This window comes from Polyodon spathula, chromosome 22, assembly GCF_017654505.1.
Source record: "Polyodon spathula isolate WHYD16114869_AA chromosome 22, ASM1765450v1, whole genome shotgun sequence".
Taxonomy (NCBI): domain Eukaryota; kingdom Metazoa; phylum Chordata; class Actinopteri; order Acipenseriformes; family Polyodontidae; genus Polyodon; species Polyodon spathula.
In genome coordinates this window covers 7,308,037-7,320,279 of record NC_054555.1, presented here as the reverse complement: position 1 = coordinate 7,320,279, position 12,243 = coordinate 7,308,037, and the positions used below count along the sequence as shown (strand labels likewise).

The 12,243-nt window shown below is 39.0% G+C and overlaps 1 protein-coding gene and 1 long non-coding RNA gene across 2 annotated transcripts; one reads left to right on the top strand and one right to left on the bottom strand.

Annotated features, from left to right (window-relative positions):
- Positions 1-50: 50 nt before the first annotated feature.
- Positions 51-2,416, bottom strand: LOC121297144. The gene is made up of 3 exons (XR_005947130.1): positions 1,711-2,416; positions 1,405-1,582; positions 51-273 (listed from the first exon to the last, which is right to left on the bottom strand). It is a non-coding gene; the product is annotated as an uncharacterized LOC121297144 (long non-coding RNA).
- A 1,481-nt stretch (positions 2,417-3,897) lies between these two features.
- On the top strand, positions 3,898-6,946 carry slbp2 (stem-loop binding protein 2). Its single transcript, XM_041223856.1, has 6 exons — positions 3,898-3,938; positions 4,462-4,542; positions 4,928-5,071; positions 5,315-5,464; positions 6,481-6,554; positions 6,810-6,946. Exons 1-6 carry the CDS (start codon positions 3,898-3,900, stop codon positions 6,944-6,946), a joined length of 627 nt encoding a protein of 208 aa, XP_041079790.1.
- Positions 6,947-12,243: the final 5,297 nt, after the last annotated feature.

Sequence of the window (12,243 nt, the reverse complement as noted above, 5' to 3'; positions counted from 1 at the left end):
CTCTCTCTCTCTCTCTCTCTCTCTCTCTCTCTCTCTCTCTCTCTCTCTCTCTCTCTCTCTCTCTCTCTCTCTCTCTCTCTCTCTCTCTCTCTCTCTCTCTCTCTCTCTCTCCTCCTGGATGAGGCTGCTGATGCTTTTCCGGTGCTTGACTTTCAATGGTGTCTCCACATCCTGCGACCGCCCCACTTTCTTCAGCATCAGCCGGTTCAGCTTCTCAGGCATTGAGGGAGACCGGAACAACCCCTTCCTGGACCTGTGTTTGGAAGCCTGGCTCTGCAGGACAGCAGAAAGCACAAATCAGCCTTACAAGCTGGCAAAGCAGAACCGCTAACCTATTTTATTCAATTTACCATAATTGTGTTGCTATAACGGTATTAGAATGCATGCGCTAGGTGTTACTATTACTGCTGCATTTATAAAAAATAAAATAAAAACAGGTTTGCAAGAAGTCAAAGACAAATCCATCTCCTGGCTCATTAGGGGATCAGACAAAAGCAGTGCCATACTGGAAGATATGTTTGTGTTACTGTAATTTTATAGCGTGTAGGACAAAAAAAATAATAATTAAAACAAAATCAGGTTCAATAACCTAACCTGCACTTTCCATCTGTGACTAAATAGAGTCCCAGTCTTGATGGGGGAAAAAAAAATTAAAACGAAAATCTGCAAAATGTTGTGCTGAACAAATGTGTGTATACTGTGCGTGTATAAAATGTGTTTTAAAGTTTTGTTTATTTTTCACACATGTTGAAACAGCTCAAAGAAAGAATATTCAGGTTACAGAGTGCTCACAACCCTCCTCGCAGCAAAGCACACCTAATCCTGCAATTCCTCCAACTGTGCAGCAAGAGACGTAACAGGAGCGTAGAAATACCTCATACCTCAAATAACTCATACATGAAACAAAAACATGATGCGTGATGCCTTTAAACTTCTTACACTGTATCAACACAGACAAGAAGCCATAAAGTAATCGTACACATGTGCACACTGCCCTCTAGTGGATTGCATTTTCAGAAGACAGGATGTGACATTCAACAAGCACAGGCTGAAATTAAACTCAAAAGTTCTTTGAAATGTGGATCAGGTTACTCCAGCATTTGCTTGGAATGTATTTATAAAATATTGGCACAGAACTGCAAGTGTTAAATTCTGCACAATTTACACAAAGTGTGAATGGCGTTGTCTTTTTTTTTTTTTAAATACAGCATTATAAAACTCCACTTCGCCTTATCATTCTCGCTGTTCCTGCGTTTTAAGTACACAACATCAAAATCATTACAATTGCGTTTTGAAACTAAACATTGCTGGAGGCAGGAACAGTTAGTTGTGGGAATGCAACAGCTACCAAAGAGTTCTGTTAGCACATGGCATGTAAGATGAGCCTAGATTCACAATCCTTACCCTCCTGGGAATGCACTAAGGTTGCTGAAGTTGTTAGCCAGGTCAGTGACGGGAGATATCATCTTCTCTGGAGAGGAGACAAACGAGTCCCGCTCCCTGACCAGGTTCAGCAGCAGCCTGCAGCCAGATCGAAAGCTCAGTCTGGAGCCTGGCCCACTGGAGGGGTTCTTAAACATTACTGGAAAACAGACACACATTTAACAATCCAAACTAATTACTAGCAGATAATTAAAAAAAAAAAAAAAAAAAAAAAACTCTGAACAACGCTACACAGTTACAAATAAGGAAAAGATGCATCATAAATACATGATCAAGTCAGCACTTTATGTTTTGCATTTCCCGGACAGGTGTTCTTATTGTTCCGTCAAGGACAACGTACCGTCCGCCGCTAATTAAAATAAACTCACAACAGTGAACTAACTATTAAACTGGAACATATCCTGTGATCACGAGAAATCAAAAACCGTGAAAACTCCGTCGTGAGCTGTTTGATGTCGTGATAGTTTACATTTAACTTTAGCTCGAGTTTGTGATTAACACAATTAGTGATATATAGATATAAAATCAAATTACGCCTACTTTCTGTTCCCTCAGATTTACAAAAGTAGCCTTTTATTCAGATTAAACTGCCTGCCTGTCTGAGCATGCTGTTTTATTTCAATATAAAATGATTTCTCTTTTTTTATCGTTATACAAATAAGCAATGTATTGCAGTCTGTATTGTTGCTAATGACAATAGTATTGTTTCGTTCTACGACGCTGAATTGAAAAAAGTAAACAACAAGCAATGTTTTTTTTTTTTTTTCCCAGTGCGGCGAAATAATGCCCTCACTCCCACAGATTTTTGACACACGATAAATTCTGTACATTATTAAAAAGTGTAGCTAGTTTCATTTTCCTCAATTTTTCTTCTCAATCGAGAAATAGTAAAGTTTTTGTAGTCCAGTAAAAAACTAAATTGTGTTTATCATATGCGGTAATTTACAGTCTTCCCCTGCTAACTCGCCCTTTAAAAAGGACACAAAGCTTAGCCAATAAGAGCAAACGCCACCGTCACGTAGCACCACGAAACAAAGCAATAAAGCTTGCCAATTTGTTGCTTTGTGCGCCCATCAAAATCTTGCACAGAAGGCAACTCTTTATTTTGGGGCGTGGTAAGTAGAACTGATACAGAAATTACTGGGTGACCTTCTTGTCAATCAAATCTGCCCGGGGACAGCGACAGTGGTCCATGCCCTTTGTTTAAATAATTCCAGAAGCCCCTCCCTCGTCACACCTGTTGCAGATCTGCAAAACTCTTCACCTTAAGTTCAGACCCCACGCCCTCTTTGATAAGCTGGCGGGAGATTTAAACGTGATTCAAGTCTCCATTGACTTTCTGTTATTACAAAAATTCCTGACTACAGAACATGTCTGAATCGGGTTACAAATCTTTGCAAAATCTACTGGAACACAGGTTTTCATTATTTATATTTTATAAATCAAAACATGCCTGTTATAGCTATTATTTTTTAGTTAAATATTCTTCGTTAGTCTTATATTTATTGCATGTTTCCCTTTCAATGCACTATTGTCGATCTGGATAAATGATTTTGATCCTTAGATTAGATTAGTTGGGTTAATTGTTCAGTAGTGCTGTACATTTTTGATGTTTTGGACCTATGTTCTGCAACGTAGGGCAAGAAAAATGTTTTTACATGTAATTCTTTGTGAATGCACTTTATTTTTTATTATCTGAGTGTGGTCAACTATATTGTTTTAGTTTTTCCTTTGTCTTATTTAGACATACAAATTATTGGATAACCCAAGCAATCTCGTGCCCTAGTCACACTATTTTTAATAATAATAATGGGAGAGTATCACAGGCAGGTGTTGTCAGTCACGTCATTACCTTGCCTCATGTATTATTCGGGTTGTGTGAATGGGTTATAATCCGATATTTGATTTAACTATAATGTGTAATTTTTAAAATCGTCGCATTTCGCAACCAGGTCAATTGAATTCGATATGAGCTGTTTCAGTGGTGTAGCTTAATCTTTGCATTTCAACCCGATGTCTTGTTGTATCTGGTTGCAGCGCTCATAGCTGGGGTTTAAATGTAAGGTATAGCTGATTGTTAATGGCAAAGTGATTTGTTGAAATTAAAAACGCCCGTGCATCTTTATTGTTACAATAACAGACTAATCTTGAGTTTTTTTTCTTCGGGTACATTGTTTAAATAACTGTTTAACTGCCACGCATTCCAAGAAGATATACACCATAGCTAGGAGAAGTTATTCAGTGGGCTGGTACATATGTTTAATTCTGAGGACATTTGTGGTAGCTGGCAATTCTACAACTTCTACATGCTGCATACAGATTGCTGCACCTTTTAAATTGCTGTGCCTAGTATGCTCCGTTCTTCTCAGACAATGGGCAGTACCCACGCAGTCCCCGTGCACAAAGCAGGAGGTGCGCGATTGTCTGTCTGGGGCATCTTTCCCAGAACCTTGGATGCTCCCAGGCTGCAACAGTGCTTACAATAGCCTTGTGAGGTAAGAATTTTTCTTTCTGCCTGCCTCTCAAATATATTCATATCTTGTCATGTTGTCAAAACATTTTGTTCCAAGTTATGTAGTACTGGTGTTGACAGGCCTTTGTCACTGTTAAGCATTTTCTTGCCCTCTAAGTTATATAATATAAATTGTTGAAATTTTCTTCAAAAGGTAGTTTAAAGAATTTGCAGGAATCTCCATGTTTCATATGATATTGTCTGCTCCAAGGATAGTCCCAAATACTTCCCCATAAGCTACCATCTGAGACTTTCCTTAAAAGGGGTGTGTTGAGGTTGGTACCACATGGAATACTCTCTGTCTGTCTGTGTAGGAACCCGTCATCTGGCACTGTCCTCCTGCAGCTTGGCTCTGACTGCTCTGGAGTGACTGAGGAATCAATATTATCTTCTCCAAATACCCCCGAACCAAAAAGGTTAAACTCTCCTTATATTGTGTGTGCCTGCATGTTTTTCAATGCTTCAGACTGCCTTGAGATTCCATTAGCTTCTGTATGTCTTGGCAGGTCTTCAATCCTGGAACGCTGTATATTAAAGTTGTCGACTGTCAGCGTTGGAGTGGGAACAGAGGATTTGGATAGCAGGGGGTCAGAAACATTCAGTCTTAAGATTTAATTTGTATGCACTTGTACAGTGTCTCGACCAGGAATTCCCAATGCCCAAAGTACTGGCGTCTCTCTAATCCATGCTGGGTCATTCCTTTTTTCTGTATGTCCTATATTTGTTATGCAGGCCTCAGATGTGTAGCTTTGAAAGCAGCGCATGTTAGTAACCAAGTGTTTTTATGCTATCTTTATTATTTTTTTTAAACAGACTGTTAGACTACTAGTAACAACATTTTTTCCCTTATTTGACTTTTTAAAATGAGTTTGCTTTGCATTTGTTGGCTAGTTCACACCCCAGTTGCCTGCACCTCCTATTTATTTATTTTTAAAATACAAGCATATAAATCACCCAAAACCTTTCTTTCAGGTCCCATGACGGCAGGATGTCCCAGAAACCCTTTGCTCTGTCGAAATGTGAGGGCGATGAGGCGGTTCTGAACCGGAGGCAGAAACAGATTGAATATGGCAAAAACACCATTGGCTACCAGAAGTATATACAAGAGGTCCCAAAGTACATATTTCCACTTACAGCAACTCGTTACTTACTACTGCCAGTCTAAAATAAGATTTGACATTGTTACAGAAGGAAATGGGTATAATGAAGTCATTCAGATGAATGCTGCCCCAGTCGCTTGAATTGCATTGGACCCCTATTTGGATAATTGCCACAGTTGTCCGTATTTTGGCGGCATTCTGTACAGTATACATGTTAAATAAGGATATGATGGTGTAATGCAGGTTTTTGTTTGTGCAGGAAGATGAGAATCCCAAATGTACACCCACGGACCCCAAACAAATACAAGAAGTACAGCCGCCGCTCATGGGACATGCAGATTCGACTCTGGAGAAGAACCCTGCATACCTGGGACCCCCCTGGAGAGAACCTGGACACTGTAGACCAGCTGTAGGTACTAGGGAGGGAGCTTTATGAATGGGACATTGCACCAGCTTCATAAGGAATAGTTTCCAATACTGCTCACTTGTCCCTTTTTTAAACTACTGCTGATATGTATGACCTCTGCTCTGGTGCAAGAGCGGAACGGCAATGTGGTGCTTCTTGACACTGGACTGCCAGCTATGTCTGGAATAGGTGGAGGTGATCCTGTTGGGTGACTAACACCTTGCTTCTAGCAATATGCTACAGAGTTGTTTTCATAGGCACGTTATTCAGGAAAGCAGAGTGCTATTGTTAAACACAGTTTGGCTATAGTTTTTTTTTTTTTTTAATAGACATGTGTTCTGTTGCACAGACAAGGTCTTTTGGACCAGATAAGCGCTGAAACTTGGGAAAACTTCAAGGACAGCTGTGCTGACCATCAGAACTTGTTTGGACCTGGGGAGAGGGATCCCCTTCTGTCACAGGTAGGCTCAGTACTCCATTGAGACATTTGAACCGAGGCTCACAGTAATAATTGGTATCCTGTTTCGCTGCTCTGTTACTGTGCTGGCATGCATGCAAACCCAATCTAGCTGGGCTCTCAAAGTAATCAAACCCATCTCCTAGTCTATACTTGGAGGTAGAACTGTGTATTTTGTGTTTGTTTGGTTTTTTTGCTGTATATATTTATCATTTAAACGGGCAAAGGGACAGGGTCTCTTGAATGCATTGGGGTTTCCATAAACTGAGATGTCAACTTGGGCTCAAAGTAAAAATTGATTCAGAATTCTTAGTTCGGTTCTCGCTGATAATTCTCGACCAGTGTGCTCCATCCAGAATGTTTCACTAGCCTTGCAGAGATGTGAATGTAGAGGAAAGCTGTCCTTCAGTGTTGCAGCACCCCACTTGATGGCAGCCGATTTTAAATCTGTTTCTTGTCTTCAAATCTTCTCTCCTACCTTCTGATGCAGAAGATTTTTGGTATTTTAATGGTTTCCATGAAACTGTTTTTGCTATGTGTGAAATGTTTGCATGCAATTCAGCCAACTCCATCTTGAAGAAAATATAAGTGAGAGGTGGGCCTCTTCACCCCCTCTCCTGAGAGACGTTCTAGCAGGTGAGGATTCTTCTAATGCCCTTGAAACGACAATAGGTTTCATAGAAAATTTGGGTAATTTCTTTAATGTGTTGTTGTGTGTGTTGTTCCCCCCCCCCCCCCCCCCCCCCCCCCCCCCCCCCCCCTTTTTTTAGGTACCAAAGTTGGACTCTCAAACCTGGATTCTTTTGGGTAATGTTCTTTTATAGAGTGTTTGTGTTGGTGCTCTTCCCCGTCCCCCCCCCCCCCCCCCTTTTTTTCAATTTCAAACTGAAGGCCCCTCCTACTCTTTTGACAGCAGACTCCCTCCGGATGAGAACATCATGGGTTGGATTCGATTTCTCATGGAAATGAACCACGACAGTAATTTGTTAGAGGGTCGCCAACCACAGCTTCCATTCAACAGGGACTGAAATGACTTCCACTGTGCGGTCATTGTTTTTGGACGTTCCAGGTAATGAGAGTGTGAACAGACAAACCTGAGGTCAAGTCCTGGTGTTCCATTCCTGATGATAAATCCTGCAATGGGAGTCCTATTTCCACATCTGCGTTCACCAATCATTGCTTTGCTGCATGGATACAGCTGGCGAGTTTGAGGGTGGCTTGATCTAGCTAGCTAGCTCATTTACAGGCAGTACAATCACACTTGTGCATTCTTAACGGACCACTGCAGCCCCTACATGGTGTACATTGATAAAATGTGTGCAAATTTCTTTGTTGTAAAAAAAAAAAAAGGGGGAAAAAAAAAAACCTGTGTTAAATTATTTTTCATTGTATTTGTGTTCTCTACTACAATCTGTCTTGTTTGTTTTGATTTACCTAAACGAAAAGATGGCATGATATTTCTATAGAAATATGGAAAGAAGACACTCATTAAATAGCAGTTCGATCCATTCCTGTTTTTGCTATGAGTTTGACCCACCGGAATGTGTTACCTCTACACTGGGGTTAATCAAGCAAGTATTAAAACCAGAAATGGGAGAAAGTGCTGTGCAACAGGAGTCTTTCCCTGGGTAAATTTATTATAGAAATGACTTTCTTGAAGGTATTCTTCCATCACTTTGTGAAGTTAGTGTCCTCCAGGGCTAACTCCTACTTTTTAGCAATCAAAGACGACTTTGACTATGAGAAGTGACTGTCAATGCTTATTTATCCATGGCTATGTTAAACTCCAGGCAAACTTGACTGGTTTCATGAATGATCCCAGTGTTGTGTTCTGTCAGTGCTACTTAATAAATGTGGTAATAAACTCACACCAACATTTTGACCAAGTCTTTGCCTGTGTTTTATTATTATTTATATTTAAATTAGAAACATTTCTATTTTTTATATATAAATAAAATAGAAATTAATTTGTGCTCACCCCAGGCACGCCTACTTCCTGGAAATGGCGCACCTTGGCATTCTCCAACGTAAAAAGAAATATGTTTCAGTAGATTGTCTTCATATCATTTTTCCCAAATCTAAGTGAAACTCTGTGTCTGCTTGTAATTCTGTGAACCACTAGATGTCTCTGTTTTGTAAAGAAAGCGGTGCAGTGACATCTGGAGTTATAGCAAGACCAAGGGATTTCTATAAACCTGAGAGAAGCACAACTATGTTTCTGTAGACTGGGGAAAGAGGGGGTGGGGAAAATAGCAGAGCAGGGGGTCCTCTTTCTCTGATGATCCACAGATGTTTCAAATCATCATCTAAAATAAATTATAAAAACAGTTTGATTTTGGAGCTGCCTCTTCTTGTGAAGTGTACCACTTTTAAAATAGTTGAGTATCTTGGCAACTTAACCTTTTTTATAGAGTTGATTTATTTGTTTTGCAAAGTTTAGTGCCTTGTTCCACAAAAGGCTTGATGTCTAAAACAGACTACTTCATACAGATTGCTTGGGTTTCCTAGCTGGAGTTTTTAAGCATGTGGTATGTGCCTGTCCTCTCATTACTAGCTTGATAGATATGTTTTTATATATATATATATATATATATATATATAAACTAACTAACTCTGCTTTGGAGATCCTCTGTAGTTCCTTGTGTATTTTGTTTAAAATAGTTGGGCTGGTTTCACAGACCCTGATTTTTAGCACTTCTGTCTGGAAGATCTAATTTGAGGTAACAACAAATAGTCTGAAATTCTAGTCTCTGTTTGTGAAATGGATCTGTATCACCACTGTTGTTCCTAACTTCAGTACACTGATGAAACATTTGTCTACATGACTTGGTTTCTTAAGTTTCCCTAGATTTTTGTGGGGGTGTTTTGTGTTGTTTTTAAGTTATTGCTGAACATCACAAATTACCAGCTGCATCTTACACAATTCCCAGGCTCTTCCTGACCTAGTTTGATTTCCAGATTGTTTTTATACCTTATTGCAAATCACAAGATAAATGCTGTACTTAAGCCATTTTCACTGAAGTTTTGCTATGAGCCTGTGCTAGAACACACAAGATCTATCCTGTAATTTTTTTGTATTTATTTCTAGAAAAACACTGACCCTTTAAGAGGTGGTTCTTCATGCATGCTTGTTCTAAGTTATCGATTTCTAGTGATCTTGTTGGGGTTCAATGTTTGTATGTCAAATCCATTGATGGTTCCATATAAAGCTTTTACTGACAAAGCAGTTTCTCTGTTCTCAAACCTCACAATGTGTGTGTGGTTTTTTGAAGTCACAGTGAAAAATAGATACCAAATATAAAAGGTGCAGCAATTGTGTAAAACACTTCAAAAAATGTGTGTTTTACTGTTTTTCAATCACAAGTCTCCTTATGCACACCCATGCTTCACATTTTGTAAGAGGGTACCTTGCTCTTCTGCCCAGAAACGTGATGTAACTTCCTGTAGTCTGTCTGTTTAAGTGAGGATCTGTGACTCATATGAACCGCGATGATTTTGGTATACGTTTTAAAGATACATGGTAAAACTTGCAGCAAGTGTTTAATCTTGCGTTTAGTGACCAAGAGACTGACAGTCACTACCTTTTATTATTTTTTAACTCCGCAAACGACATAGCACTTATTTACGTCGATAACTCCATAATTACGTTTGCGTTGACTTTTTTTATTTTTAAACTGCATTACGAGGAAATGATCTATTAAGACCAAAGGCATTTTAACAACGGGCCCTATCTGGTTATTCTGTGTGTTAATTTGGGGGTGGGGGACGGGTCTGCAAGCCACTAAGGAGCCATAGGAGCGACACATTATCATGGTTGGAGTCACGAACATATCTGAAATTGTTGCAGGCGCCGTTTAACTTCTAATCGTGTGCCGATATCCCAGCAAGCTCAGCTCTAATTGTTGCCCCCTCCCGGTCCTTGCTAGGTGACACGAATTTCTGCATCTGTAAGTTTGTTAAAAGAGGACACTTCACCCCCACACCATCCCCAAAGCTATGAACTGTAATTCAAATTAAATCTTTCCTGATTTGCTTCCGGGTTACACTCTTCATTAAAAAGGAAAAACAGTAAACACATGCAGGCCAACGCTGTATATGTGTGTGTGTGTTTTTTTTTTTTTTCTGTTTGTCTGCAACCCATTTCCAGTGTCTTATTTTAGACACTGGGAACTGCAGTAAATTCTTTGGACAATACAAAAAAAACAAAAACAAACAAAAAAAAGGTGATACTTGTCACTTGTAAGTACACAAATACATATGGTTTTAAAAGCATTTTTGTTGAGATCCTACTAAGGAATTCTAAAGGGAGAGGCCTACGTTCCTTGCTTTGCTCAACTTTTCAATACTGCTAAAAATGTATTTGCGTATCTAGACAGACTTCGACATACAGCTGTCTCCTACGATTTTGCATGTGTCATTACATATTACACAGCTCTCCCTTTTGGTAGTACTTAAAACAGTTTCCTGCCGTTCTCCTTAATTGTCCTCCCTTCCCCCTTACCACTCAGTTGGTGTTGGAGGGGGGGTTATATGCAGGACCTCTTTAGCTTACAATATACAGCAGGTGAAGATCTACTGCTGGTTGTAGTTCATTGGCTTGTGAACCCTTATTAATATTGAAATGTAATTGCTGCACTTTGCCCGTGCTTTTAGAAGAGGAAACGTTACAATGAGGCCCTTTCAGCCTAGCGATTTGCTATTTCGGTTCCTCGTGTCTGATTGATCCCAGCACTTTTGTCTCGGGACCAACATAACCTATTTTATTCACTCATCAGTCTTTGGGTAAAAAAATAAATAAATAAAAAGGGTTTCCTGGCTAACCTCTAATATGAGCTCTAACTTCCAACTCTTTCCTCTGCGCCTGGTCTCTGTGCTGTGCTCGTAATAGTAACAAGAGTTATTTCGTCGGCTCCTTTTGGGGGATTTGAAAAACTTTGGATCAAGTCTACCTCCACCCAAATCCGCGATGTCCTTTGTGCAGTGATGGCATTGAACACAGTACTCGAACCTCCCTTTGACTTCAATACCTTTACTCCTGGCTGTATAACCAAGCCTTCTGCTAGCCCTTTTCAAATTGCACCTCACAGCTGACAATGGCAAATTTTTAACTGTTCTAGTTCTAGTTTTGATATTGGAATCCTACCTTTTTTTGACCAGCATAACATTAAAATGTGCAACTTTTCTGCACGATTCTGAATGTGGTCTAAAGCCCTTTGGATTTCCTGAGCCGCTCCTCCCAGCTTTGTATCATATAAAAACTGTCAGTGTGCTTTTACAGGTCTGCATGTAGGAATGCAGTACTGTTTGGGAAAGACAGCATTAATATATTGAAAGTGTACAGATTTTCTGCTTAAATTACATTCCCTATACTACATATTAGACACTGTTTTCCTATACTTTGTCACGAATCATTGCTTGACCATATTTTAGCTGAGCTTTTACCATGGTATACAGCAATGAACATTCTGGGGCCTTTTTAGACCATACTTTTTATATAGGTTCACAGCTGCAGAGTTCCTATGGATACTGTGAAAGGGTTTGTAATGTTTTTACTGATCCTGAATTGATCTCTACTTCATGCTTCCTTGTAGCATGGCTGTCTTTTACTTAAAAATCAACCCAAAATGTATTGTTTCACCAACTGTGGCAGCGTAAGTTAAACAAGGTTCCACTTGAGTATGTTTAAGTGTAAGAATGAATTGACAGAATTTATTAATTTCCTCTTTTGGTTTAACAGTCTTAATAAAATGCAACAATTATATCGCCCTTGGTTTGGTCACATTATGTATAACTGTACATGTCTGATAAACTTTACAGTTGCATATGTGTGTTTTAAATAGTTTAAATAAATGTGACTGGAGATTTTATTGTAATATATTATCAGTACACATGATTAATATGAATTATTCCCGTATACTTATTTTTTCATCTGTGCTGTACTGTATAAGAAATTTTTAAGAGAACAAAGTAAAATAAATTTCACGACCCACAGTTATCAAAAAAAAAAAAAAAAAAAAAAAAAAAAAAAAAAAAAAAAAAAAAACTATCCATGAAAGGGCGCGTCCAATCATTTACCTCTCGGGGGTGAATTTGCAGGAAAAAAACAAAACATTTTGTTAATATTATCGCTAATTTTCCAACACAACCACATATTTTGAATAAAAGATGTATCAAAACGTTTAAGTTCATAACAATAACAGGTTTATTAGTTGTTTATCCAATTTTTGTTTTTTCTTGACCACCCCCCGTTTTTTCACTAACACAACTCGACCTTCTTGAACAAAAACAGATCTCTGACATTTCGGGTAAGACCAAAATATATTTT

Excerpts from the sequence above, each read along its gene's own strand:
- slbp2 (XM_041223856.1), top strand. The coding sequence starts at position 3,898 with ATGCTCCCAGGCTGCAACAGTGCTTACAATAGCCTTGTGAG. Across the intron at positions 3,939-4,461 it reads GCTTACAATAGCCTTGTGAG|GTCTTCAATCCTGGAACGCT; the intron begins GTAAGAATTTTT and ends ATGTCTTGGCAG. Across the intron at positions 5,465-6,480 it reads CTGGACACTGTAGACCAGCT|CCAACTCCATCTTGAAGAAA; the intron begins GTAGGTACTAGG and ends CATGCAATTCAG.